Source organism: Sus scrofa, chromosome 2 (genome assembly GCF_000003025.6).
Source record: "Sus scrofa isolate TJ Tabasco breed Duroc chromosome 2, Sscrofa11.1, whole genome shotgun sequence".
Lineage (NCBI taxonomy): Eukaryota > Metazoa > Chordata > Mammalia > Artiodactyla > Suidae > Sus > Sus scrofa.
The window spans coordinates 101601419-101622571 of NC_010444.4; the positions used below are offsets into that span (position 1 = coordinate 101601419).

Below are 21153 nucleotides of genomic sequence, written 5' to 3' on the forward strand. Positions count from 1 at the left end.
ATTGAACAATGCCAGGGAGTGAACCTGCATCCTGATGGATACCAGTCAGGTTTGTAACCCACAGATCCACAACGGGAACTCCCAGGTAGGCATTACTTTAATTCTCATTTTCACAGGTGGGGAAATGTGGGAATGGAGAGGGAAAGTAACTTGTGCCGTGGCCCACTGCTATAGTGGCAGCAGTAATTTGGGCCCTTTGTTTTCTAAATAAAATTTTAAAACTTTTCAATCTGCATTGATGCAAGACAGTTTGAATAAAATGGTAATGTACAAAGATTTTTATGACATGTCAAATAATGCTATTTGTAGTATTTGTACTAGTACTAGGTATAGTAATAATAGTAGCCAACATTCTCTGGGCACTTTATGTTTGCTCCAACCTTCTTTTTTTAAAAAAAGAGATAATTGCAACTATTATTCCCGTGTTATAGATGAAGAAATTGAGACATAGGGAAGTAGTTTACCAGAGGTCACAGAGCACATAAATAAGCTATGCGATACAATTGGTCCTGTTTCCTGACATGATGTTCAAAAGTTCTATAAAGCACTACAAAAGTGTCTAGTGTTTTCATATCCTGAAGCCTGGCTATTAACCAACCACTGCCTTTCAAGTACTGAAAGTAACACAAAAGAGATAGGTCACCTTGCTTTTGTACTTCTGATGCCCAAGCCGGAACTTCACATAGGGGTCACTCAACCCATTTGAATCCATCGCCTTGAGGTCTCGTCCCTCAATCAATGTGATGCTGACTATTCCTCTCCAAAGATGGGATTTTCTGTGTACATCTGACAGACGTAAACTTTGGGTCTGAAGCTTGTGGCAAAGGAAAACAGAATTAGCTTACTGTGTTTTAAACCAAAATACCACATTTGGCATTACCCTTTCCTGTGTTGTTACAGTTTTTCAAAAATAAAAAATGGTTACAATTAAAAAATAAAAACAATAGATACTTATTTATTAAGTATACAATTATTATTATTTTATTTTTTGGCTGCACCCGTGGCATGTGGAAATTCCTAGGCCAGGGATCGAACCCGCACCACAGTTGCAGCAACGCCAGATCCTTTATCTGCTGCACCACAAGAGAACTTCCAAGTATACAATTATTAATAAATGTGAAATAATCTCATAAATTTAAGGTTGTCATATAAAAGAGGTATATGCTCAAAATAAAGTCTAGTTTTTCAACTCTTAAAATTACAACACATAGATACTTTAAGAATATCTGAGAATATTTACATATGTGTCATGTATGCCTGTGTCAAAATATATATAAATATTATAAATATAAAAAGGTTCATCCACACTGTGACACGTAATTTTTAATTACTTAACAGTTATTGAAAATCTCTTTTTTAATGTTATGAATGGATTTTACAAGTGGTTTTTAGTTCTAAAGATTAGCTGTAAGTTCCATCCAGACAATTCAAGAACTTCTTTATTGTCGCAATAGGAGACACCTATGTTTCAGCTCACTAAAAAACTATTATTTAAGGTACTATAGAACAGAAAAAAAAAACCAAGATACCCTTCTGAGATGTCTTGCTTATGCCTGAAACTTGCATCACAGATTTTAAAAATTATATATGTGATTTATATTGGTAAGTATGTTTTTGGATGTATTTCTCACTCTAGTCTTTGAACATTTTCTTTTATAATTTTTTTTTTTGCTCAATTTTAAGTCAATATTCAAGGCAGTGAACAGAGAATTTTTTAACAATTAGAAAATCTAAAAATGGCTTGTTATATAATCTCTTTGAGCTAAACGGCATATAAAACAAGCCAAAGAAAGTAACTAAAATGTTACAAACCTTTTCAATCTGGATTCAGAACCAAGAAATACTGCAAAAACTGCTATTTTATTCATATTGTCAAGCATGTTTTCTTCAGTCATTTCATGAAGAAATTCAGTATTTCTCTCCACATCAAAGTACTCCACTTCTAAATTATGGATTAGGTCTACTTTTGGCCTAATTACTTCCACAGCAAAGTTACCATCTATTTCGTATAATCCCCACCCCCCCCCAAATATTACATAATTTGGATTCCACAAAAATTCTATGACTAGGAAGGCATATTTTTTCTATTTTTTCTGATGAGGAATTTAAGACTCAGAGTGGTTAGGCTAATAAAAGATGGGTATGTGATGAGACCCCGTATTTCTGAACTTTATTCTTCAGATTCTTCCAATATTGGTGTTTAGGGTGGAGATTCTCCCTGAGGTTTAAAAGTAATCATGCTTTAAGTATAATGTTGCCTGAAGGATACTCACCAGTTAGGTGAGTTGATATATTTGAAAGGACATTCTAGTCAACATTTCCCCACATGGCTAAGGCATGACATCACCTTCTACTTTTCTGTTATATGTGCACATGTATTCATACAGTATTTCAGCTTGCAGACCAATATACTTAGGACATTTTCGACATGTTCCAGCGGCACAAGTCATACACTGCACTCAGTCAGATCTGGGTACACAGCAATCCAGGTCACAAATCCAGACCACGGTCCAGGATACAATCTAGATTACATGGCAACTTTGGTCAGCAGGGCTGAGTTGGTTCTTGAATGGTACCATGTCTGAAACCCTTCCTTTATCCTCCTTCCATGTTCACATGAGAATGAGAATTTTGCTTATAAGAAGGAATGCCTTCCACGAAATTCTTCAAGCTTTCCCAGAAATAAAATGAACTTAATGGAGGCTTTACCCACTGCCAAATGCTCTTTCTATAACCTGGAGAAACATTCCCAAAGTGACTTGGGAAGCTAAAGGGGGAAGAGGAGGGAGAATACTTCTTAACAAAAACAGGGCTAATGAATATGGAAATGAAGGTGATCTGTTTGAAAGGCTAAAAGAAAAACAAAGGGCGAAGGGTTCTAGAGACATACTAACCAAATATCATATTTAAGTGATTATTTTTCTTCAATTTTTTTTGTTAAAATGGTACTAAAAAGAGACTCACTAATTTAGCTGCGAATTGACTAACTGCATAGTCATGAAACAGATAAAGGTATTTCATCTGCACGTGAAGAAGAGGAACTTGAAATAAACTTATAAGGTAAAGAGGAACGATACAAACTAAGACTACCTACCACTAGAGGAAAAGACAAGGGCTTAGCATAAACGTTCACTTGCATCTTTTTAGCAATTTCTGACTGTGTGACTAGGGCATGTGGCTTCCTCTCCGGGTCTCAGTTTTCTCATCCACAGTTTTCGGACGGCACAATAGGCCCCAAGTGTACTGAGAGCACCACATTCTGTGTGTGTGAGGGGGGTGGTTGGCAACTGGCAGGAGGTGGGGAGGGTAAGGTGTTGGAGGCCTGCCTGGAAAAAAAAAAAAAAGTATATTCCACAGACAAAGAAGATTTAACCCGCTTAAGATAGTTATTAATTTTATTTATTTTTTTAAATCAAAATTTTGGGGGAACTCATTGGGGAACAAGTGGAATTCCACAAGAAAAACAAAAAAAAAACAAAAAACACTTGTTTTAATGCTCCCCAAGGTAGCAGGCTGCTCTATTTAAAGCTTCCTTTCTCTGTACAGGGAAGGTCTCTGAGTGACTGTGGTCCACAGAACAATGGCATCGTGTCATCCTGGATCTTGTGAGAAATTCAGATTCTTTAGTCCCATCTCAGATCAACAGAATCAGCAGCTCTGGGGGTGGGGCCCAGCGATACGGTTCAACTAGCCTTTACCAAAGGGGGTTCTGATGCCTGTTCAGGTGTGACAATCTCTGCTTTAAAAGTTCTATAGTGCATGTGCACTGGTCTTTTTTATGATCTAATAACTATATTTAATTACTATGACTGTAGGCATCATCTACTTTCTCACATAGACGCTATATATGCTAATCCAAGTTCTTCTTTAGTCCTGCTTCTAAATTTACTGATTAGGAAAGCACACTGGTCTGGCTATTTGGAGCATTTAAAGAGAGAATTAAGAGCCTACTGAAAACTCAAGTGGTTTAATTTATCGTTTCCTTTGTTAGCGATTTTTCTAATAGGCTGTATCTAAATCATACATATTAACTGAATAATCGATAATCAGTCAACCAAAGATTTCTTATTGAGCACCTAAATGGCAAAGAGTGTCAAATACATTCCTCAATACTGATACTTATTCATCTAAGGTCAGGTTTGCGACTCCCTCCTTGTTGAAATATAATTTCCATTTGAGGAGGGAAAGAAAAATGAAGGGGAGGATTAAAAGGGATACAAACCTAGCTTTGACATAAAGAACCAACTCTGTAATGTTCTTTGAACTTTGAAAGCAGTGACATTCAAATTTTAGTGGGTAATTGGCTGACATCACCGGGCCTGACCCTCCTGGACGTGGGTCGGTTTCTGCGAAGCAGTGCTGCTCTTGTTTCTCCAACGAGTGCTCCATGTGATTCACATACACACTCAAGTTTGAGATCCACTCTCGTAAGGAATATTCATCCAAGTTCATATTTAATAAAGAATATTAAGATACTAGGCAACAATATAAATTTCAAAGTGTGAGGCAATTAGTCAATGACATCTACGTTTAGTAAGATAGAATTAGCAAGCTGGCACTCTAAGGAGAATATTACTTTAGGTACATTATTTCTTGAAAAAGAATTTCAGATTTCAGTCCCTCTTCGGATACATAAAAGACATTAGGGTAGGGAAGGGTTTTCAGAACTGTTAAGTCAGCCATGAGAGTTCACAGCTCATGCAAGCTCAGAAAAAGAAACAAACTGGTTGAACTTACGTGTGCATTTTGGTAATGAGCACTTTGAAGTTCTGCTCTGCAGAAGCCCTGGATGGGAAAAGCAGGCCTGCCACGTGTCTGGATGGAAATGAATGATCAGAGCCTTATCGGAAATCTCTGGCCAACTATCAACACCTCATGCCAATTACAGTTTAGCATTACTCTTTGAAAAACATTATTTGAAAAAAAATGTATTTGCCTCCCAAGTCACTGGCAGAAAATGCCTCCTAGCACAATGAAGACAAATGCCGATGCAACGATAGAGTTTCCAGGCACCATTTTCTTTAGTAGCATAATGCTGCAGTGATCAGGAAAATAAAGGACAGAGATTACATGGCAATGGATCCTGCTTAGGTGGCTTCAGGATTTTGTTAACAGGTGGAGCAGAGAAAAGAAACACAGCAAAAGAAATCATGGAAAGAATCATTTCCCCAAGTCTGCTGCTCCAAAATTTGGATACTATTTCCAGTGTCAAAAAATTGATAAGGCTCCAAATGAATAAATGTTGCATGGACAGGCAATGACTATGATCATGTTAACTACCTCACCACATGTGAATCTTTTGTAAACTTTAAAGAGATATCTCTAAAATAACTGAGAAATTTTCCCCCATGTAACACTTTCCTTTGTTGCCTTTGCTACTAAAAAATAACCCAAAGGTCCCTTTGGTACTGAGACCAAGAGTAGCAAGAGATGGGTTAAAAATATACAACTGGAATGAGAAATAATGGAAGGAAATTATCATGGTGGAGCTATAAGTTTGTATTAAATGACTTCTAGAGAAGCTTGACAAAGTTTCCAAAAAATAGTACTATGATGAGATGAGAGTCATCAGATTTACAAATAATAACAAGAAGGATTGGATCAGGTCAGTCTGAAAGATGGATTAGATCACAGAGAAAGAAATAGACATGTATTTAGCAGCTATTACGTGATGGAGTTCATCCTCCATTGTTTTCCATGACAAGTATTTTTACAGTAGAGAAACTGAGGCACAGAGAAAATAAATACCCTAATTAAAGCCAAATGGCTAGAGATTGGCAAGGTTGAGATTTGACTCTGAAATTTCTGATAACTAATTGATTTTCCCTACCACATCTCAATTTTGGAACTGAGTCTTAAGATGTTCAGTAGGAAAAATGTGCTTAATTTGTAGAGCATTTGTTGAAATACTTTCACTTATGATTAGATGAAATATATATTTGGGTCTAGATTATCAAGACAGGCTAATCAATGGTTGAAGGAAGAAAAAGTTGGGAAGTGGTAATAACTCTACCATATATTGTTCAGTAAAGCATATGAGAGTTAACTGTACTCTGTAACAAATGGTAGTCTCATTAATAAGGTGGTGAAGTTATAGAATCTTTCATATAAATTAACATTTCTATGTTCCAGTTATCATTAATAAAGTTTATTCATTCCATTTCTTAAAAAACTGGATCACTAATAATAGATTTCTATTATTCTAGATCCTGATTAAAACAGAGAACGAAACCAACAAAAAAATCTATTTAGACTTAACATGTAGCTAAAGGAACACTCAATCATACCCATCTTCTCCCTGTTGTGTGCAAATAATCCTTGGAATTTTTTTATCCTGTTATTATTGTTTTTTTTTAATTTATTTACCCATGTACAACCTAATCCTTCCAAATGAGACCTAGATACTGTGAAACTGGAGTGAAAGACATTGCTTGTGTCTTTACAATGGCTGTGTGGAGGCAGCCCTTTCCTCTATTTTCAGCGCAGAGGTGCACATGCTTTTATTTAATCAAATGATCCACGAGACACTACAAAAAAGAGATAATGACAGCCTAGAATGACTGTTTTGTGCTACAAAGCTTGGTGCATGGAGCAATTATTAGCCCAGGCACAGGCAGGCTCTATCTTTTCCTTTTCCTGCTGAGTTTATTCCAGTGAATTGCACCTGGATGATAAAGTCCAACAAGTAGATTTGTTCTCCAGTCTATCCACCAGTCTATCAAAGCGGGACTGTCTCTACAGAAAGGCCTCCCAGTGCTTTGTCCAGCCTAGTGTGAAGTGTCTCATCTAATAATGAACTTTCGATCTCTTTTTTCCTGAGAAGATGATTCACCGCCACCATAATCCTTAGAGAAATTCTCTAGGCTTTTATCTGTAAACTTTCTTTCCTATTTCTATTGCCTCTTGACACAATGTACAGTGTCAGGAATGTTTTTATGTTTACTTCAGATGTTTTAACTATCTTCTCTAAGCTTAACAGTGGCCAAACTAAAGCTCTTAAGCTTTTACTATGTTTTCTCAAAATATGTACTACTAGAAAATCATCATATAAGTTATAATCTTGGTTTGCTAAAGTAATCTTTTAGGTTTTTACCAATGGTATGGTAAAGAAATATTGAGTCTTGTGTTTGACTTACATAGACTTTTTGGAGGGATTTTTTTTTTTTTTTTTTTTTTAATGGCTGCACCCACAACCATACACAAGAACAACCAATATGGAAGTTCCCAGTACAGGGCTCGAAGTCAAGCTGCAGTTCTGGTAATACCAGATCCTTAACCCACTGTGCCAGGCTGGGGATTGATCCTGTGCCTCCACAGTTATCTGAGCCACTGCAGATGGATTCTTAATCCACTGTGCCACAAGCAGGAACTCCTGGGGGAACTTTCAATTCAAAGTTATTTTTTTTCCTGAGAGTCTTACTGTCATACCTACTGACAGAAATAATACCTGAACTTTTCTTGGATGTATGTCATATACAATTAAGTTGTACGGAATCATTCTACACAGGATCATACTCTTATTTTACAAAGCCAATACATCTTCTTCGTGGTCTACAGGGTCTTTCTTCAACCACACTTTTGCTTGATCCTACCATAAGGTAGTGCTCTGACATAACTCCAAATTGTTCTGTATTCTATGTACTCTTTTTTTTAAATCCATTTCATATTATGATCCACGTCTCCATTTTTAAATAAGAGGTATCTTGGCATAGCCCAGTCTTCTCCATTTAAGCAATATTAAAATCTCACTTTAATTCACTCTAATGTTCTCATAAGACAGATTGTTCAATTAGCTCTCAGTCATCAGAATCTGAATGTCCAGTCAATGGAGATAAATGGGAAGAAACTTAAATATACTAAATATTTGAAAGAACTGCAAAGAACTACCATATTTTAATGGGAAGTTAATTATTTTTAATGAAATTTTGACTTGGAGTTATCCAATTGGCTCCAAAGATTTTTATTACTTTCATGAGAAACATGGTAATTGCCATACCCATTGCTTAATGTTTTGTGTCCTAAGGTATCATGTTCTGATAAATCATAAATGGCATGCTTTTGGATAATTAGAATATCCCTGTATCACCTCAGTTTTTTTCTTTCCATTATTTTGCTCTCAAGAAAATTAAGATATAGAAAGTAGAACTGACATTTGTTGAGTAAGCTCTCACCAGGATTCAGTTTCACTCAGTGTAACTCAGTTATTGTCTCCTGGATGGATGTATCCATCCTTATAAATAAGCTGATAAAATTTTCTTTCAAATCACATTCTGTTTAACTCACAAAGCACACATATACTCTTCAGGTAAGATTTTATCTGCGCTATTTAGGTTTTCTGTACGTCTTAAAATGTTATGGGAAACTTCTTTTCATGTACATCTCCTCTAAAAGTTAATCAGAATACAAATATTTCTTGGGCAAAGAGCAAGGAGGTTGGCTATCAAAGTCACCTTTGAATGGGAATATGAAAGTTCACAGTCACCTAAAGCAGACTTGGTCACTGATTTTCTGATTTTATAAAATGGAACCTCAAACACAGCAACATCATAGCCCTGAAACACATCCATCCATTGGTGGTTTAAGGAGCTGTGGAGGAGAAAGGTCTTATAATGCAAAAAGGACTTATAAGGTTGTCAATAAAGACAAACTAAGGGATGGCTCTACTTATATAGCACATCTCTAGTCATCATCAACCCCAAAGGAACTCTGCTGCGTTAAGGCTCCGCCAAAACATTTATTCCTATGATATTCAGAAGGAGAAATACTGGTCCTGAGCACACCATTCAGGTACTTCACAGCAATGGCATCACTTCTCTGGGCCTCAGTCTCCTCTTTTGTAAAATAAATGACCCCTAAATGTTCTGGTTTTATGACTCAATTTGTCATTCAATATATGCTCAGAAAAGAAGACAATGATCAATTATTCTAAAACAAGACAGGTAAAGAGACTGAGAAAAGTTATTAAGGAATATTTAAGGATGGACACAACCAAATGGAAAGTACTGATGAGTAGAAGAACTAATTTGGAAGTAGAAAGTGAAAATAAGATGTTGAAAAAGTCATTTGAAAGGGAAACCTTTCAAAAGTAGTGCTTATGGAGTTGGTCCTGGTGGCAAGGCTTCATCATGATCATTCTACACATTTGCTGCATACAGAACAAACCCAACATTGAACACCCCTGAGTTCTATTTTCTTGGCAAAGGAGTGTATTATATGAATTCACTGTAATTGTGGATCTTAAGAAAATAGAGAAAGAAGTTTTCCCAAAAGCGATTTTCCATTCACAGTAATGGGACAATTCTAAAGCAGTCACTCTGTGTGTTCATGGATAATGCCTGAACACCTAAGAGGAAATATTATTTTGCCAACAATACAGAATAACATCAGTGAAGGCAGGTATCAGCTGACTGAAAGGAAATGAAGAGGCTATAATAATTAAACCAAGTTCAAACAAGTACAAGACTGTAAAAAAAAAAAAAAAAGTGTGTCAGAAGGAGGAAGAAGATAAATAGATGTGGTTTTTACTTGCTCACTGCTCAATGCATGTCTTAATATAGTACCTGTCAATCCGCTTAAGAAATACTACAACAAATCTTAAAGTTCTAAAAGGAGAGACTTAGTTTCCAGTCATAAACAGTTTAACACCAAGAAAAGAAAATGGCAAAGTCCTATGAGTGAAGCATTTTCATTGCGATATCCATTGCTAAGTAATCATGTACCGAAGGTGAATTTTCAAAGAAAGAGGTAAAGTCTTGAAGGCAAAGCAATACATGCATTAGTAATAAATGGTGCCTTGCACAATGCAGAATTATAACAGAGAAGAGGGATGACAGAGTCATTGTGTTTAAGTCATGAAAGAGTAAATAACATTAAAATGCAATGGCATTTAAAACAAACTCTCTGAAATTTTCATTTTTTCTTTATTTAAATCAAAAACAGAGTTGTTCTTTTCTAATTCATAGGAATTCTTTTCAGAGAAAGAACACTAATTACCTAGCATATACATAATATAAGATTACTATAACAGAAGTAAATTTTTCCCCAATAGATGGAACAGATTTTACAAGAAGGGAAAAAGAAACTTCATGGATCCTCTTGCCAGGCCATCATATACCTGGAAGGTCTTTGGGCCTCTAACTGTTAAGAGTTTGGGGCCACAAGGAATGGAATCAAAGCAATATATTAAACATATGAAGTTCCTAGTTTTTACAAAAGAAGAATGAGTCACCTGAATATCTTTATAATAAAACAAAGAAAGAGGCAAATGAACACAACTCTGAGAGTCTATTTTTTAAAAAATCTTAATTCATATTTACCTTTCAAAACTACTATTCAGAACCAAAAGTCAAGAATATTAATATAAAGGATTTAGACATTACCCTCCAAAAGAAAGACTTCACAGAGAAATAAGATCCAACCACTTCATTTTCTGAGAGTTCCTAAAAACAAACAAATATTTAGCTACATTTTGAGGTGTTTTGAGAAAACTTGATCAGCCCAGCAAATTCAAAGTAAGTAAAACTGCTCAAATTATATATACATATATATATAAAATGATACTCCGGATGTTTATAAATTTTAAGTTTTCTTCTTTCAAATACATTAAAATTTTTTTGTCATTGATATCTGATAAAAAGGTGTAAAATTTAGAAAGAATTATTTCTGTAATTTTTAAAGAATCTACTTACCACTTTATTCTTAATTGCTAAGTAATATATATATCTCAGCGTCTAACATTTTATTTTAGAAAGGATAATTATTTAAATATATTTTAAATTTTTGAGATAAGCCAGATAACATCTGTTCCTTTTTTTATTTTATTTGCTGTACCCACGACATATGGCTAGGGGTCCAATCGTAGCTACAGCTGCCAGCCTACGCCTCAGCCACAGCACAGAAGATCCCAGCCATGCTTGCGACCTACACCAGAGCTCAGAGCAATGCTGGATCCTTAACCCACTGAGCGAGGCCAGGGTTCGAACCCACAACCTCATGGCTCCTAGTCGGATTCATTTCCTCTGCACTACGACAGGAACTCTTATCTGTTCCTTTTAACAAAACAATTCCACAGGCCTTCAGAATATTTTTAAAGAATGATAGCAGAAATCTTATTTATAAACATGTACTAGTTCAACTTAGCTTAATTTCTAACTAAAAATTCCCTAGTTTTATGATATCACATCATATATACATATATCTTAGCTAAGTTGAAGTCCCCACAAATAATTTTAAAGATAAATACTGAGAAAGGTGATTATTTAGGTAAAAGCAAAGGAATGGATTCATGTCAGATATTTTTATTATGTAATCCTCAGATTTTTGCAAAGTGAAACCATTTTGACTTTAGGAAATCAAAAACATAGCTACTCTTTTTGTTGTTGTTGTTGTTTGTTTTTTCTATGGCTGCCTTCATGGCATATGGAAGTTCCCGGGGTAAGGACTGAATCTGACCTATGCTGGGCCAATGCCTGGTCCCTTAACCCCCTGCAACTGGGCCTGGAATCAAACCCATGTCTCTGCAGCAACGTAAGCTGGTGTAGCCATTCTTAACCCAGTGCACCACAATGGGAACTTGATAGTTATTCACTTTTAAAGAGAACATTTAAATTACTTTGATGTTTTGCATCCTGTCTCTTGGTGCCAGTTACTATAAAATCACAGGAATCTGATAACAGTTACGAGAAAGCACTAACCTCTCACACTGTGATATAGAGGAAATAGTTTTGAAATTTATTTGATTATTCCATGATTTTATGCTGGCACTAAGATGGTAGTAGTTTAACACCTGACACGATGCCTAGTGCATGGCAGGTGCTCAATAAATATTTGTTGGTTGACCATTAGTCATCTGGAATTTCATTTGCTTAAGGACACATATTTCTTTCCAAGCGATCCTTCCAAAATCACATCAGGAGTTCCTGTCATGGTGCAGTGGTTAACGAATCTGACTAGGAACCATGAGGTTACAGGTTCGATCCTTGGCCTTGCTCAGTGGGTTAAGGATCCAGTGTTGCAGTGAGCTATGGTATAGGTCACAGACGCGGCTCGGATCCCGCTTTGCTGTGGCTGTAGCGTAGGCCTGCAGCTACAGTTCTGATTAGACCCCTAGCCTGGGAACCTCCAAATGCCATAGGAGTGGTGCTAGAAAAGGCAGAGACCAAAAAAAAAAAAAAAAAAAAAAAGACAAAAATCATATCAGAAAATAATACTGAACTAAAAGTATTATAGGGTATGCAGCAATTTGAATACATTTAGAACTTGAATTACATCAGAGATCATCTATGCAATCCACCTGTGCTTTTTTACATGAAATCTGTTTCTTAATGAAACGAATTACATTTTCTCAAGGTAATTTGCATAAGGTTTGGTTAGGTAGCATAATGAATGTCAGAGGTCATCAGGAAAAAGTCTTGAGTTTAAGACATGGTTTTACCATCACAACAGTTATAATTCATTTACATTCACAGCTATGGTTCTCATCTGTCCCACTTAACACATTGTCATATCAGTTTCTAAAACAAAATTGCTTTAAAAATACACTTACATTTGGATGTTGGGGCGCAAACCTTGGATGGAATGATTGCAGTCCTTTTTGATGCTATGGTATTGTTTAACTCAAAAATCTTATTCCTAGCTTTTAGAAAAGGTCCATGTTTTCCTATTCTACTGCCAATTCTCTTCTTATCTCGATTTCCAGTTCTCTTTTAATTAAGCAACAAGTTTGGCAAAATGTGGATAAATTTTAAAGTATTATAATAAATTATTTCTTGGATCTCTTTACACAAATAATTTCTCCAGAATTAGTAACATAAGTTATTTAACAAACACTGAGTTTTTTCTTAATGCAAAATGTGTTAAAATGCCTTAAATAGATGCAAAAGTCTTGACTCTAGACTCAACAGTTAGAACAACTAAGACAACCATTTATCGTTTAAAAATATTGCTACTTCATTTAAAGTTAAGGTGGTCTAAGGTGACTATACTGAGATTGAACCAACTCCAAACTCTCTGTGCTTCCTCAGATGGACACAGAGGGTAATGAACTAATTATATGATTAGTATGCAAAAAGCAAAATGACATTGATGAACTGAGGGGGTTAGATTTCAACGATCAAAATTTTGAACTTCGGTTTCTCAGTTAAAACTTCAGAAACAAAAATACTAGTCACATTTGGATCCACTGAGGTCCCCAGGCTGTGCTTTTCATGTCATGTCTAATTACTTCTGTCATTCTAAATTAATTAAAATTTATATTTTATCTCATAACCTACATTCTCATGTAAATTTAAGTCTTTATTTCAAAGAAAACAAGTTCATTTTCCTGTGGGCCCTTATGTCATTTATTTCTCTGATGAGTATAAAGTTCACAGCAGGCTAGCCGAGGCCTTCTTTTCACTAGAATTTCTTTTTTTAAATTTAATTTTGATCTTTTTCTGTAATTCAATGAATTTTATTATATCGATAGTTGTACAACAGTCATCACTCACTAGAGTTTCTAATAATGATAATAACAAAAAGAATAATAATGAAGCACTTGGCATTACAATAATGAGTTCTAAACAAAGTGGTGAGGGTGAGAAAAGCAGCATAAACTCTTCATGAAGTTCAGAGAAGATTTGTCTTAATTCAAAATTGAGACAAGAGAGTGTTAAGTGAGGGAAAATGCCATTTGAAAAGTGCTAAAATTATAAAGTAATAACAAAAGGAAATAGAACAAAAACTAGGATATCAAGTTGATAAAGGAAAATTATTGAAAGTACTCTGAATGATGAATTGTTGAACTCTATCTGCTGAGCTTTTGAATTTACTAAATTAGCAAGATCCATTGGTAATATATTTTTGAAATCTATTTTTTGCTTGCCCAAACCAACCCATATTAAGAAAATTTCTCCAATGAATCTAAAAGTTAATGAGATCTCAAATTAAAAAATCAAGAGGATACATTCTTTTTCTCAGAAAAATAAAACTAAAGGATACTTCATTTTTTTCCCTAACAAATGATATGATGCCCTTTTCAGCCTTCTATAAAGTCTTTTATTTTTATAAAAATAAACTAGAAATCTTCAATTACTGCCATCAAACAAGGATTAGCCGCTGAACTTTTATTAAAAGTGGTATCTTTGGAGTTCCCATAGTGGCTCAGCAGAAACAAATCTGACTATTATCCATGAGGATGCATGTTCGATCCCTGGCCTTGCTCAGTGGGTTAAGGATCCGGCATTGCCGTGAGTTGTGGTGCAGGTCACAGACGCAGCTCAGATCCTGCTGTGTTGCTGTGGCTGTGGTGTAGGCTGGCAGCTGTAGCTATGATTGGACCTCTAGCCTGGGAACTTCCATATGCCATGGGTGTAGCCCTAAAATAGACCAAAAAAAAAAAAAAGAAGGTGGTATCTTTTACTAGCCTTAATATAGACAAGACTTTACACACATTGCATGTTATTTTAATTCAACAATTCTATGATACTCAAAATATTCACAATAAATTTGAAATTGTGAAGCCTAAGATTCCAGTGCAGAAGTCGCCAGGTAGAAGTATTATCATACTGCATGTTTTTATATGCATATAATTATCAACTATACATATGCATATTAAATAATGCAATAATTATTATTATATGCATTTAAGCATATAATAATATGCTCTTTGAACACTTAGGTTAAAAATGAGTAAAAATGAATAAATCCATAAGTAAATAATGTTTATAGGCTGTAATCACTAGTTATCAAAGCTGTGGTTCTTGAATACCTCCATCAAGTTGCCTAGGTTTATCAATATGTCACTGAAAACAGGGATGTGAAGTAGAAATGCACATGGAAACACTATTTTCTTGTTTTCTTGGTTACTCAAATAGACGTTCATATCATTTATACTCATTAAACATAAAAATAATCCCCTAGCAATTCCCATTATCTTTTTAAATATTGTTGAAGGGAGAAAGATAATCTAAGTTCTGCAGAGAACCCACCCTGCAGCTGAAGCCTGGCCTTGCTCTGTCTTTTATTTTTTCAGAAATTTTACCTTAAATCTTTTATATGTGTGTGTATGTTTGTGTATGTGTATATATAAATACATGCATATGTGTATACATATATCGCTGTCAACCAGGGCACATCAACCAGTCCTTAAAAAATTATGATTTTTTTCATTGTATATATCAAGGGGACTTTAAAAATCAAAAAGTCTCCTCCCAATCACACTAATTTTAACATATATATATATATATATATATATACAACATATATAAAAACACATATGTGTATTAGATGTTTCTAATATACATTACATATATGCACACATAGATCTTGAATCAAAACACCATGTAATCCGTGGACCAACCTTAGCCCCATCATCCTGGAGCCAAGTTACATTAGTTCCCTCCCTTCGATCAGCCCAGAAAGGGTCTTGGGAAAGCATCAGCTCACTTGGTAGCACACAGCAAAGTGAAGGCCAATCTGGGACCCCACAATTAAGCATCTTAGAGCCAGCACGCTGGTGTCATGGAATCCATCCTCTGCTTGAGACAACATTTTATCCTTTCACTTTGGGCCAACTCATCTGGATTCGCTCCCCAAAGGACCCACAACATTTTAAAAATTCAACATGAGTGGTCAAATAAATGTAACATCGTTATTATAGCAAATCCCCATAGTTATGAATTATAATACATAAAAATGCATGATATTTTATTCCTCTGGGAAACACTGTCAAACAGCAAGAAAAAAAATAAATCATCTAAATGTGAAATTTAATTATGGCTCCATGTATTTTGAGGAGATAATCAAATACTCACATTATGACATCTCTATCTTAAATAAATTTACTATAAATTTTAGAAGTATAGTTAATTGAGATAAAAATGTAGTCTTTTATAATAGACATGCTAATGCTGTTCATCCTTTGTTTTTTGCTGCTTAGAAGCCTTAATTGTGAAGCTAACTTACAAGCATTTCCAAATAATACAGATTTGGGGGGATAAACAATAGTATAGTCAGGATTTTTAAAAGAATTCTGTATTTCCTTCAAAAACATGTAAGCATCTCATTTCTCAAAGATACATGCATAATCGTTTGACATGAGACACCAAAGGAAAGCCATTTTGATCCACAGCTGATAAAGTCAATGACAAATAAACAAATTTTTCATTTTTTTTGCAGTTTTAAAAAAGATCATCTATTGATTATCAAGATATGAAGTCTTTGCAGAAAGGACATGGTAATTGTTAAGCAAAGATTTTTTTTTCCCTACTAGATCTGACTGTGAGAGATACTTAAAAAGGTGTTAATCTGTTTCTCTACCATTTTTTAAAATTAAAGCACTTAGAGGTTTTCACTGGTGCATTTTTAATGTGTCATCTAAGGTGTCAGGTTTAACTACGCCCTGCAGACTTACAGGGTTGAGAGTGTTCTATGGTTTAAATGAACAATATCCTTGCAAAAATCTTATTAAAAATTGCCTCATTCAACCAGTGAATAAAGTGTTTTATAGTTCATTAAAATTATTCTGTGATTAAAAGAAATCTTTATAAAAAGATATATTACTAAAAAAAATAAGCCATCAAGTAACAGAAGATATGCTAATGAGACATCATCACATAGTCCATATTATATTATTCAAAAGATGAACTCTTAAAACAATTCTAAACTGCTATTGTTGAGAATAGGAATTGTAACGTGTATATCTTTATATCAGAATGGTTATTTCTCATAGAATTAAGTGATTTATTGAAAGCTCATAAGTTTATCATCAAACTAATAAACTCATTCTTCTGTTAAAGAGCACACACACACACACACACTATGTAGTATAAGATCATTTCTGCTTGCCATCTGAGAGAAGCAATTACTTCATTATTGGCATTTTTTGTTTGACCCCACAAAATTTATTCACAAAATTCATATACACCTTCTCTTCTGAACTCATGAAACTTTCTTGTTGAATAATTTAGACTTAGAATAAATCATCAATGTAAGCTTCTTGTAGAGAGTAAAATGTTACAATAACTCAAAGCATCACCACTTCTCTGCCAAAATGTATTTTGTCACTTCAGTGTAACACTGTTACCAGGATAATTATCCAGTTACTCAAGTTTAGGAAGGCATTGATCCCTTTCTTCTTAAAATAACATTTTTCTGCAAGAGCTGAGTGAAGGCAAAATTAGAAATGTGCACAATGGAAAGTGTGCTTGCAGAAAACCGGAACGAGTGTTTTAAAGGATGCTTCTATCCCCAGAATAGGAAATATTATGGGATTCATAATTATTTACTGGTTAACATACCATTCAAATATAGCATGCATTATACATATTCTTCTTTTTCAGAGCTAAGTTTAGGTGATTTTTTTCCTACTCATTATTAGGTAGTAAGACATTTGCTCTACATAATATCTAAGTTTGTCCTGAACATAATTACATTTCTCTGTTCTCATGGTGGCTCTTCAACTCTATTTTCATGACTAAATACAAACCAGCATTACATGAGCACCACAAATAATAAGATTTTCATTGAAAAAAATCTGCTATTGGTAAGACAATGAAAATGATGAGCAGATATTTAAGTAGTGGGAAATTCCATGGGCTTATGAAGCTGCATACAGTACAGATGCACATAATAAAAAAATAACAATGTCAATTTAGCTTTTCCCCCTCTGTGGTTCTATAACCTCTAAAAAAACCAAGAAATCAAAGAAAACCTCCATACAACACTATCTGGACTATATTTAAGACCTTGCCACGAAGCATGTAATTCTCAGATTTTATCTTCACCATGGGTACGCAAAGGCAAGCTGTATACTGAAGCCCTGCTATAAAAAAGCAGACCTCGTTCTCACAAACCAAGAGTCCAGAGAAGAAAATGACCTATTTACATAAAAAATTCACCTTTGACTGAGCATAGTTATAGCAAATGTAAAATACCTGTATTTAAGGATCATATAAATAAATTATATCCTCTTTGCAAAAGTAAAAGAGGAAAAATCTTATCCACACAAGAATCTTCAAGGGGAAGATGGAAACCATTAGAAAAGGATGGATTTCCAGAATACAGTGACATAGTAATATACAAAACTAATCGTCATTCACCTCTTACTTTCTCAGGAAGCACATACTTGAATGTCACTCTTTCTCCTTTAATCCCCGGAGAAAAGAATTGGGGGAGCACTTCCATCATGTGTGAAGGATGGCGGACTAGGTGGTAATTGAAATTTCAAATTTCCCCCGGATTTTGAATTTAACACTCTGTTCTTATAACACTCATCTGGATGAATATGGCACACGTTTTAGGGGACAGTGACAATCTGAATGAATTATCAGGTAGTCAGTATGTTCTCACAGAAGAAAAACAAGTGATTTTCCTCCACTCAGCATGCAAAATCCTCATTAAATTTGATAAAATGGAAAATCCCTTAGGCTAAAAGCCCCAAAGCCATAACAGTTTGGCAAGTACCCAATGAGTGCAGGGTTAGACACAGGGAATGGAAAACTTGAAAATGTACCAGTTTAAGTGTAAAACTGGATTATTAATCATTTAAAATTCCAAGAAGTTTAGACATAAAAGTAGTACAGAATAGATGTGTACTATTTATTTTTAATTTTTTTATAGATTATAGGAAAAGACAGAATTTAGGTTGACTTAATTTATCCTTAAAATTAAATTTAAATATAAATTAAATGAACTATTTAAAGAAGAATCTTTCTATTTGTTCTTTTTTATTACAAGAAAATGGATCATTTCCATCAATTAACCCTAAAAACTATATAATATCCCACTCTAGCATTACACCTTAACTACATCTGGAAGAGAAATACTGCTACATATTAATGGATTGCAAAGTTTTTATACAGATAGCATAATAGGGACACAGAATGAAGTAAGTTAAATTATATGAATTTTTAAAAATACATACTTTTAATATAACACTAATTTTGAAGTATAATTACAAAGAAAAAAGTATAATACAATATGAACAGTGCAAACATTTAAGATTTTTGAAGATTTGTGTCAGTGAAAAGCATAGTGAACACTAAGTCAAAAATACTCAGCAGTTTTCATTAATAAGTGTTTTTCATTTTATTAAAATGGTAGAGGTGATTGTTAACATGGACATGACTTTTTTATGATCCAAATTATCTTTTGGTTATTAATCCTATAAGAACCAGGAAGAAAACTTACACAGTAAGAAATATTTGTTAAAGCAAATTAAGACGTTACCATAATTACAAAAACATTTTGATGGAAGTATTTTCTTAATTCACAATAATAAAAGTAACAAAATTTTAAGTAAGCATGATTCAATCAGAATGGAAGAAAAAGACTGTCATGTTCCAGGGTCTAAAAAAATTAGTCACTATTCAAAAGGAGTTACTGACTTTTTATATTTAAAATTTGAGCAAAAAAGATTTTGACAAATAACAATTCCTTTGATTTACTTCAAGGAATATGCATATAAAAGTCAGTTTCTTCTTGATATTTATTTGTATCCAAGAATGGTACCGCCACTGAACAAATCAGAAGGTTAGTTTATATCTCACATATTTTACAAGTTATAAGAAGAGCCAGGGCTTAATTAATTACAGGAAACATATACTCCTTCGCTCCCAAGAGCCACTTATTTCTCGAAGTGAGAAGAAGCAATGATGGAACATTGTTCTTATCATATACTCCAAAGAAATAGCAACAAAGGGATATATGAATTGAGAAAATTGAGACAATCTCAGACTCCATTTTCAGTGATCAAAACCAGTAAATTCCATGGATCTTCCTTCTCTTTGGAGTTGTCCCTACCTGGGCATCATTATTTTAATCCTGATCTGGAGCAAAGGCATTTTCTAGACCCTGTGGTACATAGAACAGAAACCAGATGCTGAAAATGATGCTGAGAAGTGACCAGAGATTAGCAAGAGGATGATTTGGATGTGATCGATCAGTATGATTTCTGTTTACTTAAAAGCATCACACGGTTTGCTTAAGGTTTATGGGAAAAAAAAAAAAAGACTGAAGAGTGATGAAATCCCGAGGTATAGTTTGAAGAGATATGAGAGATTGGGAAAGCAGCTGATAGTTCTTCTCAACAAGAAAAGCTGAAAGACCACATGCTAAGCATTACCTTACTTGATCTTTTCCAACTCTTCCTCATTAGCATTGTCTGCAAATGAAATAAAGTATTTTCATTATCTTATCACTCAAGTACAGGATGGGGCAGCCAATTGTTTTCTGGAGACAGCTTAACATTAAAACAGCAAACAGTTTCCAGCAACAACTATACAAGAAGAGAATTGTTTTTTGTGTACACGCAGCTAGAAGAAGCACCTTTAACATTCAACCAGTCTTTCTGGGGAGAGTTCATTTGCTTTATTCTTTTGTACAAAGAAATGGGACAATATCTTTTAAATAGAATGGAAAATTTGAAATATCTTATTGATTAGAAAAAAAATACGTGGAGTCTCACGATTGGCAATTGTTCCTTTTGGCAGTGAAGGCTGAGGTAAGTATGATTTCCAGATATGTAATAAATTTTCTCTTCAAACACATTCAAAGTCTGTTGCTTTGGCAGCATCTTGTCTCTGCTTCGGGTTAACGTTTAATAACATCAGGGTTTACGAATGCTTTCAATTAAGAAAAATTGCCTCTTATTGTGATGGCTATTAGTGGATCTTCCTGCTAAGTGCTTAGCCATAATGTAGCTTTTAAACTAGATTTTTTGTTGTTTTTTTTTTTTCTTTTGCTTTTTTAGGCCCTCACCCTCAGCATATGGAGGTTTCCAGGATAGGGGTGGAATCAGAGCTATAGCTACTGGCCTACATCACAGCCATAGCAATGTGCCATACGAGCCGCATCTGCGATCTACACCACAGCTCACAGCAACACTTGATCCTTAACCCACTGAGCAAGGCCAGGGATTGAACCCATGTCCTCATGGATACTAGTCAGGTTCGTTAACTACTGAGCCATGACAAGAACCTATAAACTAGTGGGTTTTTAAAATTTTTTTGCCATAGTAAGAAATATTTATGAATATAAGTTTAAATTAAAGTTGACGGAGGTTTTCAATGAGTGTTCAAGATCACTGATCTCTTAAATAAAGTCAGCCATAAAAATCCAGAGACTTTTAATTTCCTCTAAAGTTTAAAAAATTTCTCAGTGAACACTGAGGAATTT

The 21153-nt window shown here is 34.5% G+C and overlaps 1 protein-coding gene across 13 annotated transcripts in view; it reads right to left on the minus strand.

Moving 5' to 3' along the window:
- MCTP1 (multiple C2 and transmembrane domain containing 1) overlaps positions 1 to 21153 on the minus strand; it is a 535249-nt gene that overhangs the window by 216515 nt on the left and 297581 nt on the right. For 5 of the 13 annotated variants that reach the window (XM_021084531.1, XM_021084530.1, XM_021084532.1 and 2 more), the window contains 4 exons: positions 20102 to 20140; positions 10380 to 10439; positions 4738 to 4815; positions 644 to 814 (listed from right to left, as the gene is read on the minus strand). In XM_021084531.1, the coding sequence (XP_020940190.1) occupies positions 644 to 814; positions 4738 to 4815; positions 10380 to 10439; positions 20102 to 20140 (348 nt within the window). The remainder of the gene's footprint in view (positions 1 to 643; positions 815 to 4737; positions 4816 to 10379; positions 10440 to 20101; positions 20141 to 21153) is intronic. The other 8 variants (XM_021084537.1, XM_021084536.1, XM_021084539.1 and 5 more) reach the window with 5 other exon arrangements.